This window comes from Larus michahellis, chromosome 3, assembly GCF_964199755.1.
Source record: "Larus michahellis chromosome 3, bLarMic1.1, whole genome shotgun sequence".
NCBI lineage: Eukaryota > Metazoa > Chordata > Aves > Charadriiformes > Laridae > Larus > Larus michahellis.
Window position 1 is genome coordinate 91,880,080 of NC_133898.1, and position 24,030 is coordinate 91,904,109.

Consider the following 24,030-nt stretch of genomic DNA (forward strand, 5'->3'; position numbering starts at 1 on the left):
CTCTCTGAGGGTATTTAAAACAAGCCGAGCCTATCTTACATACATTCCTGGTTAAAGAGCCTGGTAAGTTATAGGTTCTTGTAATAGGACTTCCCCCGCCTCCTACTACAGACTTGGTTTATGCGAGTGATTCAATCTTCAGAGCTGCAGGCTCTGTTGTTTTCTGTTGCGCATTTCCAGTTGTTTTGAGCAGGCTGAAGTGCCAGTGCAACCGAGGGGGAGCATCTGGATTCTAGTGATAGACGCATGCACTAAGAGCAGCACTTAAATGCCTCAAAATGAAGGCTCTAATCCTCTCAGTCATCTGAGGACATCTGGGAGCTTTTTTGGAGGTACATACAGTCTTTTACAATAAACAAAGTAATCACCATTCAGCTTTTAAGTAGGCTGGGAGGGACAAAGTCTAAACACTTCTAAACTCTTTAACTGCAGCCCTTTCCTAGGTGATAAGACTGACCTGAAGTCTCCGCCCGTACTGTTGAAATGCACGTGTTGAGGCCCTTGGGATGGTTTATCAATGTATGGCAGACATGCATGCTGTTCTGGAGGGAAATACAGCTTTTCCCCTTCGGTTTCTAAGGCTTTTTCCGTGGCTGGGAGACGTGGGACATTGACATCAGCATAAACACATTTGCTGCCCAAACGAAGTCTTGGGGGAAGTTGAAGCTCAGTGCTGGAAGATGTGCAGTGCAGCTTTTGAGTGCCAAAGAAAAGACCAGGCTGGTTGGGACATACCCACGTTACTCTCATACCTGGAATCAGGTGTAGGTTTTTCTTAACAACAGCCTCAGCTTCCTTGGGGACCAGAACTCCAGCAATGGCCCTGGGTTTTTCCAGCTTTTTGGCACAGTACTTTACTTGTGGCTTTTGTCACAGTATCAGGCAGAGAATAGCAATGCTTTGGTCTGTCCTGACCAAATCAGAAGCGGCGGTGAGCCATTCCAGTCCTTTGTTCCTACAAAGGGGACAGCACTGGTAACCTGTGCTCAGGTGTAGGCACTGCTCTGTGGTGGCGGAAGCTCAGAGGGTGCATCCTGGGCTTGCTTACTACACAGGGCCAAGTGGCCAAGAAGGTTCTTTGATCCACCAGCTGTCAGATAAGCAGCGCATTAACACTTGGCCAATAGCTGTTATTTTCACACAGCTGTTTCCTTGGCTTGTGTACAGTACGAATCCTCAGCAAAGAGAAAAGTTACTGTGTGCACTTTACATGTGGATTGTGCTGCCTTCTTCCAGTGCACACGAGTGCCATGTGCTCATTCAGTCTATGCTGACACAAGTTCTCCTGACAGCAAGAGTCAGCTAGTACTGATCAACTTCACTAGAAAAAGGGACTGATTTGAACAGTTTGCTTTTGCTCTTCCCAAAGAGCAAAAATTTCTATCTATCTTTGGAATTAGTCTGTCCCTTTTTCCTCCTTGTGAAGGAGTTTTAAGGGAGTAGGACCAGTTTTGGTTTGAAGAGCATGCAGCAGAAGCTAAACTGTCTTTCTTAGCATACTGGTTTTATTTATTTTTAAATCTGTAGTTCAAGGATGTGGAAGGCATTTTATAATGATGACACAAATCCTGTCGGCTTTAAGAAAGTTAATACTGCCTCATCACTTCTGTAGCTTACACAGCTAGCGTCGTGCTTTTGGCTTGCTAGTCTGAAATATATTAGTATAGTGTTAAATATCACACATCAAAGAAGATTAAAACTGGCACAATGATACAGTATTTGAAACACGAGCATTAATAGAGCAGTACAGTGCACCGTGAGGCAGAGTATTAAAAAACAACATTGCTATTCAAGTCTATCTGGGCACTCCGAATGTATCTCTCGCCATTCAGTCAGCGTTGACTTTGACTCAGTATGCAGTTAGCCAGGACTAGTTTAGTGGGAACACAGCCATTGCACAATGTTATAAAGAACAGGTTTATTAAGATCTCGGTGGCACATTAACAGCCTCCCCACGTTAACCTTGCCACGTGGTCCGTTTTCTGCTTGCTGGGCTTTATGAAGCCTAAGAGTTCCAGTTCAGAAACCGCTCGAATAAAACGAGCGCTGGCCATTTCAGTAAAGGAAATTGAGTGTGCTTTTTATGACACTTGTTGATGGAGACAGAAATCTTCCCTTTCTAGAAAGAATGGTAAGTCACAGTAAGCACAGATCACACGAAATGTTGTGTTGCATGCTAAAATTGTTGGAAATAAGGGCAGAGCGTGATTTGCCTACAGAAGCACGAATCTTCAATCATGTAATCAGTATTTCTTCTGCTACATACATAAAATGTGGCAATGAAGGCAGATTTTCTTGCCCCACGGCTAAGAGAAGCTTAAGGCCTGCAAAGATACTAATTTTGTAGTCTCTCAGAAGAAAGAATGTACACTTTCATGCTCTGTGACAAAAAAATGGGTAGATAGATAATTATAAGAGATTTTTTTTTGAGGTTTCATAAAACAGCATCACATTTTTACTCACTATTCACTAATGTTTCTTGCTGCTTTTGTGACACACAACTATATATCCTTGAGCTAAATAGAGAACTTAGTTTTGTATTACCAGTGGAGCTTGTAAAAAAGGAAGGGCCTTATACTACAGGAAAGCTAGGTGTAGCATTAGAGCATGTAAATATTCTCCCTGTAGTTAAGCCTCCTTTTGTACAACAATTCATCTCTTCTCTGTGGCAGCACGACCGTTGTAGCCATGAGTTTTGGTTTTAATGCTCATCCTTTTAAGTATTTTGCAGACCTCACTTAAGAATCAGGACCAGATGAGAAGCAGAATGGGTGTTTTGTGGGAACTAAAATTCTCAGCTCTAAAGTACTAGAACTCATGGCTTCTAGAGAGACACCACTTTTGTAAGCCTTTCCTCTGCTAATGCTTCCACCTTCCTCATAATGAACTACTGTCTCTCCATCTGCTCTCTAGGTTGCAGCTATCCTATCATCTGTTCCCCAGTAATGCTCTCCCCCTGTACAGCAGATGTACCAACTCTCAGATGATTTAACCAAGTAGAATAGCTTCAACTTGTTTTACAGACTTTTACAGACAGCTCCGATGGACAAAAGCTGCTCTCTTATCTCACCACCTCCAGCCCAGCTATTTCAGCTGATCTACTTTCTGTGACATTTTCAGTACATTAAAAGGCTGTTTAAACTAGTCATTTTTCTGGAGTTAGTTATCAGTGCACGTGAAGCTGTGTCTTAGAGTCCTGGTTCATTACTCCTGTAAGCATTGAATGTCAAACTTGAGAGAAATAGGAAAGGATACTGGATAACATCATCCACCTGGTCTGAGGAAGCTGCGTCTGCATTTGGTCCCTCAACTGCCATCACCACAGTTGAGAAAGCCTAGAAAGAGAAAAGCAGCCCAGATTTAACACATTTCATAGACAGACAGAGCAGCATATAAAATGATAAGCTCTGAGCTGATGACTATCACTTGGGAGGAATAACATCTTGGAATGGTAACTCCAGGAGAATGTCAGTTCAGCAGCAATCAAAAGAGCAAGCAAGGTTACATATTACCATGGCAGGAATGCAGAATGAAAAACATCACTCATGTGCCCGCATTTTAAATCCCAGTACAGTTCTGGTCCCTGACCCATTCTCAGAAAAAATACAGAACACATTCTCAAACCGAGACTGCTTAAACATTCTGGAAAAACAAAACAGATAGCTGGCTGTGAGAAAATCTATAAAATTGAGGGACAACAAGAGCCTGGGTAGGAGTCTTGTGTCCAATTTCCAATACACAAACAAAACAAACTCAGAACAAGTACAAGGAGCGTGCTCTCCACTGCATGTAGTTGAGCTACAGAACTTCTTGCCAGAGGATGCTGTGGTTGCTGAGAAGTTATATTGGTAATGTCATCCAGGTAGGCTTACGAAATACAGAGAAGCCATTCCAGTTTAGGAAACTAGAGCTAAAACATGAGGGAAGAACTTATATTAATGTATGTTCTGTTGTTGTACTCTCTGCTTTTGGTCACGGTATGAGACAGGTTATCAGGCTAGAAGGACCTTTGCTTTTCCCTAGCACATGTGTTCTCTCCAAGAACCCTGCACACGCCAAGCAGCAGCACTTGCCTGTTTCCATAAAAGTGTCACAGAACACTTAAAAACAAAGGGCAGGGGGGAAAGGTAATTTTGTGAAGCATAAAATCTGATCTGTGCCAAGCATAAAATAGAAGCAAAAGCAAAAGATTTTCATCAGAGAGTAATGATGCTGTAAATGAATGATTCACAGTAGTCAGAGGAAGACCGTAGGCTGGTGATGGGAGTTACTGTGTGTTCTTGCACAGGAGGGACTGAGGTGTGCAGTGATTTAAGCTGTCAAAAGGGGCACTAAAGAAAAGCAGACATGCAGCAAAAAGAAAAATCAGAATAGTGAAAGCAGGTAAAGGCACTGTTCGCATTGTCACATACCTCTAACCAATCAACAAGATTGATCAATCTGCCACACTCCAAATGAAGCTTATACACTATGCATATATCAGGGGCTTTATTAGAGATGCTTCCTCCATCACTTTTCAAAGCTTGATTCTGGTGAAAAAACCCAAAGGTAGTAACTTTGATCAGTTCTTAATCTTGACCAATTTTAAGGGCTAAATATAACATTATTTCAGGAAATTCAGGTTAGGTATTTTAACCAAGTGCTAACTGTTGGTGTGTTTAATGGCAAGTTGATGGTACAAAGGAAAACAAAACAGGAAAATAAGAAAACATACCATTAAAAAAAAAAACCCCAAAACAACAAAGAAACACCCAGCTCCTGCTCTTTCTACGATTTTGTACGCTTATGCAGTCTCTACTCTAATGAGTGTTATCTGATTAGGCTTTTCCCAATTCTTTTGCTAGTTCTATTTACATATCAAAGATCTATGGATTCAGGAAAAGAAACTAGTCATGATTTGCCTCAGACCCTACTACATAGAAAACAGAAAAGTGTCCCTTCCCCCCACCCCCCAAAAAGGAAAGAGGAAATCTTAGTATAGACCTGTCAGATGTACTAAAAAGCAAAATTGTTTCTTTCATCTCAGAGATTTATCTTTGAAACATAACAATCATTTCTCCTTGACTTGAAACTCAGCACCTATAAAAGCAAAAGTCTGATTTCTCACAAACTATTCTATACGTCAGGAAATTCAGGTCATCAGCACAGAACGATTTACTTGAGAAATAAAAAAGCCACTAGAGGCAGAGGCAAAGGTCTCTAGAGCTGCAGAAGTGTACAACATTTCATATCAGTTCATGATGTTTTTTCCCAGTTTCGGTTTCATGCACTCTACGAAGCCAGCTCTCTTAACATGAGAGCAACCACTGATCATTCCTTTCAGTTCATGAGATTTTTTGCTAAAATGCTTTTGTATGCTAGTAAAACATGCAGATTGCTTTTGGGAAATCTATAAAGCCCTAACAAGGATACTTTCATAAATAAATGCTATTCAAGATAGGAAAGAAGGTTAGGCAGAGAATATAACTTCGCTCAAGAATCTCTAGCTTACCTTTCATAGATCTCAATCCCTGCAATTTGTGAGACTCATATTCAGTTTTGACTCTAGCACTTAGGAGTCATTTCACATTTTCCAGAAAGCCTAACAATTTCCAAGTTTACTTGTTCTGTACAAGGAACACAAAAGCTGCAGTCGTTAGGTTCATGTCTGTCAGTTCAGTCCAGATGGTCTCCGGATAAATTCAGAGTAACATGCCTAAACCTTCCAAATGTTACAATCCAGACATTAATTTACAATCCAGACATTAATTTACCAGAATATAATTCAGGATCATACCGTAATAGTTTCAAATACTACTGTTACTAACCGGCACAGATGAAGTTACACCTTCCGTCTGATCCAGTGGCTCACCACTGCACAGAGGGATAACCCTACGCCTTCCTCCTTTCCCCTCTGCTACTCCACCTAACTCTATGGCTTCCTACCACTCGCCCGTGTGCCGACTCTGGCATTGCTGGACACTTTGCGTTGATTCTCTAATCTTAAAGCCAGAACAGTTGTCACAACCAAGAGAGGATGGAACTTCTACAGCAACCGCACTCTCATGAAACAGGTTCATCTATAGAAATGAATATCTAGCTGGACCACATGTAAATGCAGAGAATGATCCAGAAGAGATATTACAGATTAGCATTGCAGGGTCCCTGCCAGCACCTGTGTGGAATAATTACTAAATTGGCCAAGAATACAAAAGTACAGCATTGTTCACACATTAAGGAAAGTCATAAAATCAAGAGGCTTCTGAGGTAGAATACAGCTGCAGCTGGCACGTGAAGAATGCAACATCTGCGATTCCCTGTACAAGGTTGTTTGCGAAACTACACGAGGGATGGAATGGAACGCGATTGTTCTGTGGCCTTCCCTTGTGACGAATAGCAGATATGGGGACGAGATGGTACTACGGAACTGATAAGCTGCCTGCTTGCTTACTTCAAAACAGATAAGTGGACTACTCGCTACCTGAGCCAACATTTCATCAAATTTTGATAAAATGCTGTCCTTTGTGCGAACTTTGCTCATTACAATGTACCAAACACACCTCCATCCCAGAGGCTACCCGCCCCCAAGGTGCGACCACTCCTCCTTGAGTACACCAATCATAATAAAAGCATTTATGACTAAAGTCACTCAAACTTCACTTTGAAGATAAAAAAAATAGTATAAAAATAGCCAGAGAGAGGGGGGATATCAGGGAAGACACTATCGCAAACAAGTCAGGAGAACTCCATCACTGACTTCTGGGACTAGCTGACGGGCTGAGCCTTTCTTCCCCCCCATAGGGACGCCCTTGGGTAGGACTTAGATTATACCGAGTGTTTCCTCAGGGAACTTAAAAATTTCTCTAGAGAGCCTCTATCCTACATTTATAGCCAGGCTGTATTGTTTATAACTTTGCCGCGCGTTTTGTATACTTAACAATATCTTTATTTGCACGTGCTTTGCAGACAGTGTATTTATCACCGGCAATCCTAAAGAACCTATATATCTGTTGTTTAAATAAACTGCACTTTTTTAAGTAGCTAGCCGTTTTGGTTTCTCACTGAACGCGACCAAAGACTCAAGAGAGGCTGTGCTAGTTCATGAGCACGACTAGACTGAAGGTGCAGTCCACTATTAGTGTATCCAAATCGTAATAGTTTAATACATATTAAACACGATTGGACTGATAGTGCTGAATTTGCATCACTCAGAATTTAAACCTAGCCGCACCTAACCTTCCACCTTGGTCAGGAGTGTTATAACGCAAGGGGGTTTATCTTCTGCCAAAACTGCTTCACCCCTTTTCACATGACAATATGACAGAATTCAGCCTCAGTTGTGATAATTAGGCCAAGTCTTCACAGCATAGCGGGAGGGAGCTGCAGCTGCGGGCAGGGAAACCTCAGCTTCCTGAGGTGGCAGCACACATGTCGTCCCCAAGAGGAAATAACTAGACTGACAAGCAGGAAGCTGCCCTAGAACGAGCAGCCAGTCCTGAAACCACCCGTACAGCACAGAGGGGCTGTCTCAGAAAGAGAACCCAGAACACCATTGATGAGTGGTTTCTCTTGCTTGACCCTGCCCCCAGGGGCCAGACAGAGGACAGACTCGTAGCCTGCTCCGCAATCAATGTTACTATCTTTCCCAAGGACCAAATGCTAGTATCCCCTTTCCCTGATACAGGAGCTTAATTGCAACTCGAGGATTTTCACTTCATAGCAATCCAAGCATCTTCATGGGTAACAGGGCTCATTCCTTGAGATCAATGTGAAAAATCACCCTTCTTATCCAAGGTCAAGAGCAAAATTTGCATGACCATCTAAACCCCAGGAAGATCCAAGATCAGATTTCCTTGTGCTGACACAATACAGTGCCTTGCTGGTATTCCAAGTTAAAACTTGTTGAATTTTCAAGGGATCGGTCAAAACAGAATTAAACCTTTTTTTGGGGGTTGTGGTTTTTTTTTTTTCCAGGATAAGTATGATCCTCGTTTGGCATTTTGCTAAATAAACAACTGGATTCCTGTAAGAAATGCATCATATATTAATCATTTGCTGGTACTCCAGTGAAGCAGATCCTTTTCTGTCCTAGGCTTCTGGAAGGAACAGCTCTAGAGAACTTTGCTCTGGTCATGGCCCAGGAAAGTACAAGCCATGCAGAAGTCATGGATACCACCACGAAAAAATATTTCTTTGACTCACAGGGATTAAAATGCTAAGCAAGGTACTCAGCCAATACTGCTACTGTTAGAAACTATGCCAAACTTTCACAGCCTACTCAGAAAACATCGGAAATACATTAAAGTATGTCAAAGAACAAAGTGCAGGATGACAGAGGGCTTTAAATCCCGTCAAGTCAAAGAGAATACTTAAACACATCAGCAGCTAGATTTTGCTCCTAATCTATATTTTTACAGGTTTTCTAAAAATATAAGTCACTGAGGTTCATATTAGGTCTCTTTAATGGCAGCCCACTTGCTAACTACTATTTTCACAAATAAGCTCTTTAAGTGGTTTTAGAAATAACTCCTGCACACAGCGAAACCGATAACCCTCATTCAAATAGAGGCACAAGGCCAACAAACCCAATACGAATTGGGTGTAGATTTGAAAGACTGATCTTTATCAAGTATGATTCCTGATAAGTGTTGGCTTCGACTCAAGTAACATATAATCACTCAGATACAGCTACAATCAATGTTTTCTTCAGAGCTGTAATCACATTTTTAAGGGAAATGTTAGGGCATAACTCCAAGTAGCATCTATAATCAAGGACAAAACAAAGAAATGTGTGTTCGCTCCTTTTCCAAATCCCTTTCTTGGGGGCTTTCTTTCTTTCGGTCATCTTGTGAATTTGATTTATGAAATAAGTGGAAAAGCGGCTGCTTTTCTTCTCTAGAAAAGGGCAGGGTTTACTAATAGAATCAATGACAATCCTTTTCTTGGACTCAGAAAAGGTACGATTTCAATACACTACAGAAATCAAATACAAAGAAGAACAAAGGACTCCTTTAAATACGCTGTATTTAAGCTATTGTTATTGTCATCACTCCACCTGAACGAGAGCCTTCACCTTACAGCAAGTCTACATGGTGAGGACTAAGCACTAACCCTGTAAAGAAAGTCTCTGGAAAGAGCTGCATACACTGTATTTTTCCCCATGGACAGTCATCCCACTTGTAATGGAGGACAAAATGACTTTTCTGCTACATCTACAGGAGAAAGAAAAGATCATGACTAAGACGGGCTCTGGAAAATGGATTCGCCATATAGAACTCTTTCCATAATTAGCTTCTTTATTTCAGCCAGACAGATTCCCTAGCTCTTTGCAAAGTCCCCAGTTGCTTATCAAGGCTAACTTGTTGGTTCTCTGCAAAACAGCTGAATGTGTGCCAAGCTTCATGAAACAGCAAAACTAAGCCTTACACATCATCCTTATGTGTAGCCTTCAGAAGCTACTCCAGCACCACAAACAACTCACTTGTTTCTTACCTTCAGGTACCAGTAGGGGTTATTTAAAGCTGTATGAAGTGCAATCCTTGGGGCAGCATTCAAGTGCTCACGGAGAACACTGGCTGTGTTGAAATACACTATCTCATGCAGAGTCTTGTGGTCTGCAGGAACAAGGTAATTTCTGAAAAAAGCCACATGAGGTATGGGGGAGGGAGGGGAGATACAAGCTTTTACCTTAAGGGAAACAACAGAAGTTAACTGCAGTCAGAGACTACAGGAATGTATGTTTCCCAACCAATACTGACAAATTTCTGAAAAAACAAGACGAACAGCACTGAAATCAACTTTTAAGCAGGGAAGTAAGTATTATCAACTCTACATCTAATGGATTTAGCATAGAACTCTAGCTGGGCCACTGACAGATTAAAAAAAAAAAAAAAGGCAGCAACTGAAATGCTGAAACCAGTCATGTTCTCTTCTCCACAGATCATGCTTATCCATCTTGAGGCCTCCTGATGAATCTCTGCTCACCTTTGTCTTCATATTTGAAGCTTTTTTCGTGGCACAGTCATACTTCTATTAGCTTCTCTGCCTCCCCCCCACCCCAAGGCTTTATAATTAACAAGTGCCTTCACCTCTTCCCCCACCCCAAGCCTTTCACGTTTTCTGCTACAGAGCTGCCTCTAAAACCCTATCTGCTATGCCTTGCTCACCAAAACAGTTCCCAAAACAGATAGGATATCACACTTAACATCTCTATAGTTTCATAACCAGAACAGATCAGCAAAGATTAGGGTAAAAATTCTTGACTTTATTTTACCACATATACCCAGTCCTGCCTCAACTATTTTCTGTAGCTAAAATAAGTTGGTCAATTCATGGGCCAATTACTTCTACTAATCTACGGAAGAGAGATTTTTTTTTTTAAATATCATTTTTAGAGCTCTCATTAAAGAAAGAAAAGGAAGGAAAAAAGGTGTGTTTCATACTGTAGAGACCAAGACACAATTTTGACAAGACTAACATGTTAGCAAAACTTCTGCTGCAACTTATGGTGCAAGCCAATGCAGGAATATAAAACAGGAAAGCTCACCTTACAAGACTGTCTATATAGTCAACAACTTCAAAACGAAGCATTTCAAACTTTGTCAGTTTCTTAGACCGCCTTGATTCCTTCAACTCCAACAAGGTCTTTAAAAAAAAAGTGGTGCATAAAACTACATGGGAGGTAGTTATTCTCTAGAGAACACAATCTATATGTTTAACATGTATAATTCATTTTTGCTGGCATGTCTTCACTGATGATGTTTGAAAGTGTGATCACACAGTTATTTTTATTTAGGCCAGTGTATTCAGTTCTCAAACTGGTAGGAGTTTGGGAAATTCAAAGAAATACGTGTTAGGTAGAATATGCAATTTACAAGTTAAATAAGAAGAAAACTCCTAATTTGCATTTTAAAATCTTAGTTTATGACAGATATTTTCTATAATTTTCTATGCTTCAGGTGGGCCTGACATACATAGTTGTTATTTACTCATTCATTTTTAAGAAGAATTACTTATGCACAACCTTTATGTAGAGCTCCAGCAAGCTGGGAAAAACTAACCATGGACAATTACATCTTAAACGAGATTCAGTTAAGGAACTAGTCAGTAAAGCCTACGCAGGCCTAACCTTCTGAAGATGATAAAGGTCTGTCTTCTTCTGGAGCTCCTTTTGTGATGATACGGACACATCTCGTTCTTGGAAAGCATCTGCTACTAGAACAAAACTAACGTTTGATATGTGGGGTAAACTTTTCCTGACTACCTATATAAATCCCCTAACCCAAGCAATCTGATACGTTCAGTTATTTGTTCACACAGACCCAAACACAGGCAGCTTTTGAGTCTTGCACCTTGTAAAAGATTGTTAAAAAAGGGCTCTTGCAGTGCAGCTTAACCAAGAGCAATTAAGTAACCAAAGCAATTCAGCCCTGAGCAACGATCCAGCCTAAGCTTTGCACATCACTGGAACTCTGCCTACGTCACCCTAGGTCATACTCTCAATATTTGTAAATTGGACAGATTAGTACTAGATACTACTGATGCTTTAGGAGTGTTCAAAAAGCCACATGCTGCATATTTTTTCCTTCTCGTGTGCAAAAAACCACTAAGAAATGAGTTCTCCCTTCCGTAACCCAGAAACTGCAACAAGAGCAGCAAACCAAAGGTGTGCTAAAGTATTTCATTGTCCAGTTTTATTCTGATCTTAATTTATAACAAAATTTTGTTTGCATAGCTATGTAGTTTGTTGATCAATTGCACTAATAATTAGTAATTTTTAGGTAAAAACAAAGAAACAAAAACTACAAAAGCACAATCAATGCCAGGATAAGTGATAATCAAAATCAAAACAAAAGGTAACAAGATTTCTTGCCTTACTTATGAAGATGGTAATAAGATGGACATTCCACCTACAGATCACAGATAAAGCTCCAATCAGCACTAACAATCATGATATATACAAGCTTTTTCGTGACCTACATAGAATGAGTTGGTATTTTCCAGTGCCCTGTGGACATTTGTATTTGTGTTGAAGACTTAAAAACAGGGAACTTCCTCTCCTCACTACTACACCGATCTATTTTGAGATACTTTTTAATCAAATCCTTCAGCTCAAAACAGCCTGAACAGAAAGATACTTTGTTTCCTCGTGCTTCATGTTTTTATTTTTTCCAGTTCATTAAGCAGTTGGGAAGATGGACTTCGTTGTTGTTAAAAAAAAAATAAAAATATTTTGGACTATCCTTTCACTCTACAGGCTCTGTGGGAGACTTGGGACTTGGGTACATAACATTTCTGGCAGACTTCTGAAAACACTCGCTGAAGATCAACACAGTCACAGAAACATACAAGATGACGACACCTAACTCAGCAACCTATTCACGTGAAGTTTACCTTAACTTCCCCTTCTCACATTTTCATTATAGCTTAAATCTGCTTTGAAAACAAACTAAGATCATTCATGAATTCATTAGACCTTCTCTTCTTTAAAAAACATCTTCAAATCCTAACTGAAAATAAATACTGCCTTTTTTGTTTTATAGTTCTCCATGTCCCTGAATTCCCAGAGTTGTTCTTTTTTATTTATTCCCTCAAGGTAAAAATCCAACTACTTAAAGGCCCTTGGCTTCAATTCTTTTTTTCCAAACTAGATGAACCTTTAGGTTTTCCATCATAGGTCAGAATCTTCAGTGGCATATATGGCTTTTTCAAAGTGATCATCTGTTTCCTGTATCACAGCCCTGCTATTACTACATCCATTCAAAAAAACATGGTACAGGAAAGAGCCAATTCTTCTAAACAAGCCTCAGTTAACCCTAGAGCATTACATGACTACTTAATATTAGACTGCATTTGGTGTTTTACTGCCTACTTGTCAAAATGCTGGGTGGCAACCACACTGATAACGAACTTCACTTAATATGCATAAAACAGACCAGATGATAACCACTTTGTCTTCAAAAGGGAATCATAGGGGAACCCTTCTCCATAGTTCAGGGGAAGCAACGAAATTCCTATTCCAGAAGAATGCTGGGATATGTGATATTTCTATTTCAGAAGGAATACAGCAGTTTCTGTTAACCTGCCTCTGAAAGATGGAGGGCTGCTACTCATTTGCCTTACTAAACTTTCAAATACGTCCTCTACCATGAACACTCAAATATATGGGCCTGACAAGTTACAGCACGTCAGCAGAGCCCTGACAACTGGCACTTCATGTCCTAGCCCCTCTATGAATTTAACTGAAGGTGCAGGTGAAAGAACTTTATATACATCTGGATTAAGTACCACGTCATAAGGAAGTCTGCTCCTATTTATCTTTCAATATCTGGTTTTATTTGTTAAATGTTTTTAATGATTGCAACATCCGGTAAGAAGCTCAAAATAAACATACGACAGATTTAGTGAGCAATGCTTCCTGATCTGTCCAATTTCTTATCTTACATCATTCTTCTGTATTATAAAAAGCATGAACCACATACCAATAAAGAATAAAAGCATTTCCTAATTTTGTGTATGTATTTAAAAAAAAACAATCCTGAAAAAATCTGATGGTTTGACACAATGACAGGAACGACCAGGGAAAATTATACCCGTTGGTTAGACTATAAAACAGCTTTAATATAATCTGCAATGGAATGTATGATGGTACACACCCACCTTCTAGTTTCTGAAACTGGGTCAAGAACTCCTTCAACTTCTCTAGTGTCTTATCAAACTCCTTTCCAGAAGATGACACAAAAATTTCCACACATTGTTGAAGCATGGTTACCAAATCAGACTTATTCAACATCCTAAAAGACACAATTGTTGGCTGAAGTTGAAACGCAGAATGATGAAACAACTTTCAATGTTCTCAGTTGAAGAAAAAAACAAAAAATAATTTGAAAAACTCATTTTAAAAGAGAAAAGCTCCAAGATTTCAAGCATTACATCTTGCAGTATAGTCAAATTTTTTCCTTGCTGTCATTAACAGAAAGAAACAAATCAACTTGGATAGATGTCTCCTCCACATTTTCCTGCAGAACTGACAGTGAAAGCTTTTCTGATAATCTATGAGTCAGATTAAAAAAAAAAAAAAGTATGGTAGGGTTCGTAACTCATGCCCAAGAACGGTAAATGAAATGGTAAGAGGAAAAATAATCAGATTAGTGTGTATTCACACATCCACAAAATCCATTATTCTCTGTGATTCAGAAGGATTCTCAAACAAAATCCAAATTGCTGTTTTCTGTATTTGTTATAAACCTAACTACCACTAGAATACCAGAATCATTTAGGTTGGAAGGGACCTCTTGAGATCATCTAGTCAAACCTCCAGCCTAGCATTTACTTTTAATTATATGTTAGGGTGTTTTATAAATGTCACCAAGCACTGCTCAGTCTCAGAATCTTAATTTAAAAGATATCAAAGCAAATCCTTGCAAATATCCATAAATGAAATCCAGAATTACAGTCATTGCATCAAGCCAGTACCATTACGCATGCATGTAACTTTTTTTATGGAGTATGAGAGGTTCCCATTGCTAAACACTCTGGTTCTGAACAATCACACATTTGTAATACCCACTGTTACTAAGAGCCCTTCCCAGTCTATTGTGTTTTTGCTTTGTCTTATACAAGACAAAGATGCTAATACAAAACAAAGGTGTTAACAATTTAAGGATTTTAGAAGATACAAAAACCAGAAATACACAAAAAAGGGAGTATGACAAAAGAATGAAATGATGGTGATCAGTGTGTCAGGCAGCGGGTCTCTGTAGCAGCTACCGCAAGGTTGACTAAGAGAGATTTAAGGAAGAAATTAGAAGAGGCTGGGAAAGCTTTATGGATGTCTGGAGGGGGAATTGCAATTTGAGCTCTAGTTTTTAACTGGCAGTTGACTCTAAATGCTTGTAAAGCCTAGGATTTGAAACTGCAGTTTATCTGATTCAGGGTTATGCATTTTTGCAAGTCAGGTGTTGCCTTCAGATACGCTTGTTTAGTACAGAAAAGCATAAGGAGTTAACAACAGAAAGGGTGACTCTGACGACACAAAAAGCTAGAAAAACATTTTGAAACAGCCTTGTAGAATATCATGGATAAACAAGATAGCCTCCTTCCAGGCCAGACAAAACACTGCAATAATTAAACACCTAAGATGGAGAGCGGATAACCAGATTTGGAGATCTGTGAATGGCAAAGAACAAATTTATTTTAGTAATATTACTCAAAAAGAAGCTGCAAGTGCTAGAAAAACTTATTTACGACAACAATGGGATTATATGGCCCAAATAACAGACAAGAGGATGGTTATCAAGTATCTGGAAACAGCAAAGGATCCTTTTCAACATTTTAGGCTTGAGATTACTGCAAGGTACACCAGGTATCAGAGAGTAGTAGGGTTAAGATTTTAATTTGGCTAGGAGACGGGCTTAAAGCAGAGATCTTCAAGATCTCAGATCACCCAAAGACAGTAAATAAATCTGTCTCTGATTATTCAGAGACAAGTTATGAAAGATAAGAAAGGAAGCTAGGATGAAGTCCATAAAAACTTCTGAATGCTGAAGTAGGGAATCATCTGAAGAAGTGATGACAGAGATTGGTCAACAACAAAATGACGACAGTCACGGAGGGACAGGACTGTGATAAGCAGTATGTGATGAATAGCATCAATGATTAGAGACAAAAACAGAGTACAGTATCTAGACAGAAGGCAATAGGTCAGACAGTCCTCAAAGTTTGGCCACCTAAAAGCTTGACCAAATGTCCCAGCCAGTTAGCTCTCCATAACCAATGAAGTGAGACACACTCCAACATCTTATCTCTCTTCTGACTGGATTAATCCAACATGAACTAAAACTCACACACTCTTCCTGTCTCCCCATGATATTTTTTAGACTATAGATTTTATTTATTTTTTAGATATAGACTAAAGTAGAATAACTACTGTCTAGATTGCTAAAGTTAGATCACCTGAAACACCATGTTTAGGGAGAGCACTCTTAGCAGAAAGGATAAAAGCCAGTACAATGAAAGGCTGAAGCAGAGAAACAAACAACCAACCACAAAAGAAACTCAATGCAACAACTGAAAACCCCATATTCAAACATAATTCATGAAGGGCAAAAGAGAGACTTTGTTACAATTCGAGAAATAAGCTGATCAAAAGCTTCTCTATTTTCTACTTTCTAAATGCAAGGAAAAAAAAAAAAAGATGGACTCCAGAAAAACATTGAAAAGAAGCATAAGGGATGGTAAAGGGTGAATATAAGGATATCAACAGGTGATGTGGCCCCTGGAAAGGCAGAGATATTAAGGAACAGTGAGTAACTTCCACGTCTGAGCAAAGGAGAAAAAAAAGAAGATTGCAAGTAGAAGGGAAAGATCATATTTTATCATTTTCTTCTAAAAGACTGAAGCAAGACTCTACGTAGAAAAAGCAGACAAGAGGAAGTATGTGTAAAATGGAAAAGAATTAAAGAGAAAGTTAAAAGCTGAAAAAATTATAATCACAGCTAGAATCTCAAGTATTTGAAGGAATCACGTTGAAGGAGTTTTATTAGAAAAATTACAGAATTCCTATCTAAAAAAAAAAAAAAAAAAGAAGAAGAATTATCTGTGAAAAGAATGACCGTGATCACTGTATTTCTATCAGAAGCTCCCATGGTGGAAGCCAGGGCCAGAGAAGAAACAGGAGGGAGATGAACAGATAAGAATGAAGGGAGAGCAAGCCAAAGCCAGGATCTAATGGCAGCATCAACTTTGAGATCGGAGAAGAGGCAGATGAATTCAGAGTTGAAGAAAGCAAATTAAACATAGGAAGAGAAAAAGGAGAGGAAAAATGGCCAAGAGTTATTAAAGATGACAGAACAGACAGTACAGGAAAGCAAAATGGCACATTTGTGGGCAAGGGTTGACAGGTGATTGAGTGCTGTCAAGATTCAGGACAGTGAGAGAAGGATTAAGAAGGAAAGACCGTAGAATGACAAATCAAGCATATAATCCTTTCAAAGGGATGAGGGTAAATAACAGTGTGGTGGCAACACATAAGAACGACTCAGTATGGCAAAGCTACAGTTTGGAGAGTATGTTTCTTTGTCTACATGAGCCCAGAAAGTTATCCTCCACCCACCGCTGACATGGTTTTTCTATGCAATTTTACTGTCAGACACATCAAACCTCACAAGCTCAGAGGCTCTTGAAGAGGCAGTTATGTTAATGGTGTTGCATCGGCTCTTTGTGAGACAGAACCAAGGTATTATTTGAATGAATGCAGCTATCAGGAAACAGCCACTTGCCGTGATAAAGTATGTTTAAAAGTCTGTAGCTGCCACATTGCAATTGAAGGGTTTTCTATTAAGAAAGTTTGCTTAGATGACTTTTCCATTTTAAACGCTGGCAGACAACACAAGTGTAGGCTCTCCTAAAGTCCTAAGCTTGCAATAACAGAAAATTAACTCAGCCCCTGTACAAACTGTTAGACAAAGGAGGCAGGGGGAAATCAGTAAAATAAAAAAATAAGAAAGGCCTCAGCTACTCACTTGGAACAGATTCTAATTCTCACAACGGATTAAAATTTAGGCCAACTAAAACTAATAATTTGGTTGATAATATCTAACGCAATCATACTTTAAAAGACAAAACCCAACTGATGTTCTCATTCACACACAGTAATCTCAGTGGTTTCAACATAACTACTCAGGGCATGAGAGATATTAGAACGTGGTTGAGCTTCATGAAAAACAGTAGAAAGACAAAATGAAAAGATCAGTCAATTATACTTGCAAACAATCCTACAACTAGCTGCAAACAGTTAATATCCTCAGCTTTAAGTTCCAGAATAACTGATGACTGATATTCTCCATGTGTGCAGTGGTATTAAAACAAAATGGGGAAAAAAAATAATAATCACCTTGCTAGCTGAAGAGATGACTCATACTCCTCCGTCTCCCACACTTGGTTTTCCAAACATGCACAGTGCAGCTCCCTGATCTGTTACGCAGAAGGTGAAGAAAGGATGAAGTGTTTTACAAACAAAGTAACACGGAACTTACAACAAGCTTTTCAAAGTAATATGTAATTCCTTTGCAGCTTGTCTTCCAGACATGCAGAATGATTGCAAAAGAAATGAGAGCATTTAGTGTCTTGCAGAACTAAGCTCCTAGTATTGCTGGAGTCTGCGTGTTGCTCTGCACCAGGTTTCAAACAACTAACATTCAAATGCAGAGAACAAAGAGGAACTCTAATCAAATGTCCCAGCTAAAACATCTGTTTATTTGCTAATACTGGGACAGTTCATACTGATTTTGTAGTTAGGGACAGATTCTAATAACAGTGTGGAATACATTGAGAACTGACAGACAAGTGCACATGCACAGAGTATACTGCTCTTCTAATGGAGAAGAAATTGCTTTGCATGAGAAGGTGGATTTAATGACATTAGAGCAATATGGCTAGTAAAAGCAATTATCACTGTTCCCTTACTATCATTTTATTCTGTACAGAAGATTGCTAAAACTCAATCTCTTCATCTGACTACCAAACTAATAGGTGGTAGAAGAATATACATTGTGTGCAATGCATGCAAATAATCCCGTATGTGGGAAAGTCAATGTGTGGATTCTGTGCATCTGCCTCCTCCTGGAAACCATTTCCTGTTGACTGACAAGGTATCATCCATGCCATGAAACAAACCACATGCTGTTGCCCCCTCCCCATAGTAAGAAAGCATCTGTCTCCATTTTAAGAAGTAGGGGGCAAAGCAGCAGAATAGTAAACAAAGAGAAAGAATAAATACTTATTCAGATGTCACACTTTGAAACAAAAAAAATAACAGGCACGTTTCACTAAAATGGAATAACAGTACGTCACCTGCTTGCCCAAAGGATATTTTGGAAGAGAAGATGTGAAAACGTGAAGACATCTCAGAACTAAGACATAATTTTCATGATAAACATGCAAGTCCTCCAGCAACTTCTGTATTATTTCCTGTAGTGACAGAATAATTGTTTTATAAGTCTTTCTGACATCCGTTTATTTAAAATTCCCATAAGGTACTTAAAATGACTCTGAAGTTTTGACACTGTGGTGTGCTACGATTTAAATCACCAGTGTTAAATTAAGACCACTATGCAAGAAAGCTGTATTTCAACAGTTCACTGGAATCACGTTACATATTGTTAACTTTACTTTCTTCATCCATCTGACTGGGGAATTGTTATTGATTAGCATTATTATTTTACCATTTGCAACTGTATTTAGCCTTTAGATTTGGTATCTCATCTCACAAAAACAAGACTATTCAGTATACCTTTAATACACAAAGAGAAATTATATAGCTTCTTTTACTCAAATCCTTATTATTTGCACTTTTATATCACAAATGCATATAAAATTTATTTCTCATATTGTGGGTGGCTGCTTATTAGTCAGATATATGTAAAGAGACCAGTTCACAGAAAAATAAAGAAATATGCAGTTGCTGCTCCTATGTGCTCTTAATTTGATTTCTGTTTATTCATAGACTGAGAACTGCAGAAAAAAAATATAAAATAATGTATTAGGAAAAAGAAATTATTAACTGCTGGTACTGAATTTACTGGACAGCATCTCATCACTGGCCTCCCATGGAAGCATATGTAACACTTTTGGAAAACCACACTCAAAATTTCTGGTAGCTGTATTAAAATACTTCCGGGTCATTACATTTAAGTTTGTGAATCATAAGATTTTCTCTCACCTGTCTTCAGTCAAAGATAAAGAAGAAAAAAATCACAGGATTCTCTACATATTTTATTGCCATTTTACTGAACTCTGAGCACACTATTTCAAATGGAATGAGAAAAATAGAACAGGTCACTGAAGCTCTCTAAAATTAAACTGAAACAAAGGGTATAAAAGATTTAATAAAAAAAAGCAAAACGTTATCTGCAGACGATATAAGGAAGTATTGACATGTGGAAAGATTAATTATCATACTGCAAAGACTGAAAGTAAGACACTTGGTGCTGCAGAGAGCTTTCCGATGTTAAAAAGTTTGAGATGATTAAAAACATTAAAGACATTTCTCACCTTAAATTTTAATAGACAAAATTCTATGGGTCACTGATATAACAATTGTTTAAATGACTTCTAAGACCTTGGAATTTGTATTTTAAAATTTTACACACAGGTTTGTATTTTAATTCTAAGCAGGATCGTTAAAAAAAAAATTATCCCCACCATAAAAAAAAAGCTGAGAGAAGAAAACAAGTTCTTGCTAATGCTGCTACATCAATCTTATTCCCCCAAACCCAGGGCAATATAGCACCTGTATTTCCCTCATCTTGTTTCCCAGCGCAAGAATGATGTAGTTAGTATACATAAATAACATGCAGTAGGACTATGTATTTTGCCAAATAACGGAGTGGAAATGCATATCTTCATTTAGAAGAGTTTGAAAAGATTATTAGAAACTATGCAGTGTTATTTCCATAAATACAGATACCCACATTCACATAATTTCAAATGGAATTTGCCATGAAAACTTTCAGAACTGAACTGCAAGTAATTAGGATGTAAAACTGCTTTCAAAACTGATTATTCTAAATAGGTGGAACTCTTACCATAGTCATTAAAAAAGAGTGGTAACAACATGGAATATAAATTGCAGCTGACAAAGGGTATTGCAGATTTAGGTGCTAAACTTGAACAGCAAGTTTACCTGGTCCTGAACATGAACAGTAAATTTATATGAAGCAGTACCATAGTGACTTTGAAAGTGTTTCTAAAGTTCGGAATGATATTGTAGATTAGTACGACATACAGAATAAACAGCACCTCATCAGTGCAGCAGTAGGGCCTTTTCTCCCCAAGTAGACTACACTGCCAGCTTGGCAATGCAACAGCAGCCCCACCCCTACTGCAGGGATTAGAACAAGTGCCTTCAATTAAAATTTGTCAGAAGCATCATATGCACATAAGCACAAGAATCCTGGCTTTCCCAAACTTACAGGGTGAGGCTTATGAAATAAAGGGTATATTATTAAACATAGAAAATGAAAAAAAAAAAAAAATGTTTAAGCTGACAAGTATTCAGCTTTCAAAGTCTCAGCTGCTCATTCCCACTCCTTCCCTCCTCCTATTGTTTCAACAGAAGCATTTATGCATCTGCAGAGTGAACTCCATTGGCGAAAATCATTCTGCAGAAACAACACAGTAAAAAAAAAAATCCCATGTCTTGTCTTTTTTTTTTTTTTTTGGTCAAGTTACCTTAACAATATTGTTTCTCTGATTACACTTATTGCACAGCCACACAAGTAGTTGTGCTGGCGCATCTGCTGAGATGTGAATAAACAGCAAGGGAATAACAGTAGCTTAAGCTATTTTTGCCACTGAAGACTATGGATCATAAAATCATGTATAAATCACATCCTGCCTTGACTAATATAATAGCACTGCACTTGCAAACTTGCCTGCTACCAGCCTCTCTTCCAGCCATTAGCATTGTTCTTCACACTTGGCAAGTCCTTACAGACCAGGAAGCTCTGCTAGGACAAATTGCTTTATCTCTAGCAGTACCATTTGCCTTACAGGTTAACTATATTTGTGATGAAGCGTTAGGAGAAACCCTTCACTCTCAGCAATGCTTCTACTGGGAGTGGCTCAACTGGTGAAAATAACCAACAGATCTTTGTTGGTGAATTCCTAAAGGGCTCACATAGTAGTAGCCTGAGCTTAATCACTTGACAAACCTTCAGATAAACATGTAATATAAATTAAAGTCTTAATCCTATATGACATCTAGTGTGAACGTGTGCCTTGGGACCCAGACTGCCCTACTGAGTTCGATCAGAAAGTACGCAGAGGGTATGGAGCATTAAGAGCTTATGAAATAACCTCCAAGATTACTTGCTCATTATTCAAACACTTCACTGACTTTCCAAGAAAGTCAGTCTGAGTAAGCATTAAAAGGCCAGACCATAAGTAACCTTGCAACCTTCTTTTTAAGCAGTTATATTTCTAGACATAGCTAAAAATTAATGAAAGAAAAGTCAAGCAGATTTGTATAAAGGTATAACTATCAAACCTAGAGATTTGAAATTTTGACCTGCCGATCCTAATTTTCCATTACTGGACATGACGCACAGTATGTACTGTATGAAAGACATTATATAGAACTACACATCTTAGTCTTGTATTTTATTATGCTTCAGAAACTAATATATCGGGAAAGTTATTTTTGCTCTCCAAAGACATTCTTATAATTTTACCTTTAAGTAGCTGTCTGTTGTCAGCAGTGCAATCTGTTTCTCTGATGCTTGACTTTCCACATACCTGATGGCAAGAAAAACCAAACCCATAAAAATTACAAAGTGTGATTAAAGATAATAGGGTTAAAAAAATTCAAAAAGTTTATGCTGCTATAAGGATTTCTTTGGAAAGATTCAAAAAGGGACAGTTAAATCGAGCAAATTGAAAGGCCACTCCAAAACCCTAGAGATCATGTTCCAAGTCAGTTTAACAAGTTCAAAAGTGATTTATAGTTATTTGTCATAATAGCTTGTTTCTGTATTAAGAACAAGAGGAAAAAAAAAATTCAAGTGATTACACATCACAGAAGCTGTACTGTCTAGACTAGAAGATTAAGGATTCCTGAAATTATTTAGAACTGTCTCCTTTTGATCGATTTACCTTTGCTATAGAAACATATGAACTAGTGATTTGCAGTTTTCAGATTCCTTTTATCTTTTTTAAAGCTAAGTAAAAGATTGTTCAAAAATTTATTTCCCCTTTTACCTTCTAAAAGAGGGCAGCCTTCGAATGTTTTCACACTGATTGTGTGATAAAGAATTTACTCTCTTCTTAGCATCTACCAGTTGGCAACACAGTATACTAAGAGGCTGGGAATAGAAGTGCTCCACAATACAGAGCTGAAAAACAAAGCAAGAACCAGTGATGTTAATAAAATTCATCCTCCCTCCTTTTAATGCTTTCTTATTACTGCAGTGCATACAGTACAATCGTATTAATGGCATTCCTTTAAAAAAATTCATTACCGTTCATAAATATTGCATAGGTCACTACAGGACACCAATTATTCCGTTTTAAATACAGTCACGTAATTACCTTTTTTGCTGTATGCACTGTTCATATTCAGTACCTCATCTTTCCCCACTCTTACATAATGATAACTGTAGCTTTTCAAATATTTTCTATTCGCTTATGTGAATTAATGTATTCTTTAGGCTACAAATTCAGCTCCAATGCTCACAAATAATAAACAGTGTATTTAAAGATATGAAAAGAAACTACTGTACAGAAGCAAAGTTATCACACGTCCTAATTTCAGTTTCTGTTTCACATACACCACACTGCTAAGCTCTTACAATGCCTATGTAAAAATGCGCTTTATCACCAATTTCAGCTGCACTAAATGTTTGTAGCATCAGGGCCTTGCAGAATAGTAGCAAATACTCATCACATCTATTGCTAAAAACAAAACAAAACCCCAATCAGACAGACTACCTCACTAAAAACTTTTAAAACATAAAAACTGTCAAAGGGGAAAGACACTTCCTGTTAGAAAAGTTAACATCACTCCTAGACATAATGGTGATCCCTTGTATCTATCAGTTAGGAAATCTGATATGAAATTGCTTCATCCTTGAACACTTTTAATGCACAAGGACACAGCAATATACTGTCAGGGCTGGGATTTGTATTTTTGTATCGGGACAACGGGGAATAATTAAATCCTGGTGACTCTTCCAAATAAGAGGAGCTGAAACCTATGAAAGCACATGGAGGCCCGTCTGTAGAAAGAGGTACTACAGCCAGGTTATTTATCCTGGATACACGTAATCATTGAATCTTAGATATCAAAGAATCTGAGACACTTTAATGGTATGACTCCAAAAGGGCATGTTTTACTAAGAGGTTCGCTCATGGAACCAGGCAAGAAAGAAACCATTTCACAATCCTGCACTAAAACAAATTACAGGGACTGCCAAATTCTTCGGAGAATTCTTGTCTGCAATCCACAAAAGCAAGGAAGAGGCTCAGACACAGAAATACATCTAGATATGAAGA

The 24,030-nt window shown here is 38.4% G+C and overlaps 1 protein-coding gene across 8 annotated transcripts in view; it reads right to left on the reverse strand.

Moving 5' to 3' along the window:
• Positions 1-1,453: 1,453 nt before the first annotated feature.
• ORC3 (origin recognition complex subunit 3) overlaps positions 1,454-24,030 on the reverse strand; it is a 39,243-nt gene continuing 16,666 nt past the window's right edge. For 4 of the 8 annotated variants that reach the window (XM_074581186.1, XM_074581191.1, XM_074581193.1 and 1 more), the window contains 11 exons: positions 22,738-22,871; positions 22,212-22,275; positions 18,832-18,948; positions 17,873-17,952; positions 13,639-13,772; positions 11,108-11,193; positions 10,526-10,623; positions 9,472-9,613; positions 4,413-4,529; positions 3,256-3,335; positions 1,494-2,046 (listed from right to left, as the gene is read on the reverse strand). In XM_074581186.1, the coding sequence (XP_074437287.1) occupies positions 1,941-2,046; positions 3,256-3,335; positions 4,413-4,529; positions 9,472-9,613; positions 10,526-10,623; positions 11,108-11,193; positions 13,639-13,772; positions 17,873-17,952; positions 18,832-18,948; positions 22,212-22,275; positions 22,738-22,871 (1,158 nt within the window). In that variant the 3' untranslated portion in view covers positions 1,494-1,940. Of the gene's footprint in view, positions 2,051-3,255; positions 3,336-4,412; positions 4,530-9,471; positions 9,614-10,525; positions 10,650-11,107; positions 11,194-13,638; positions 13,773-17,872; positions 17,953-18,831; positions 18,949-22,211; positions 22,276-22,737; positions 22,872-24,030 lie in introns of all 8 variants that reach the window. The other 4 variants (XM_074581187.1, XM_074581190.1, XM_074581189.1 and 1 more) reach the window with 4 other exon arrangements.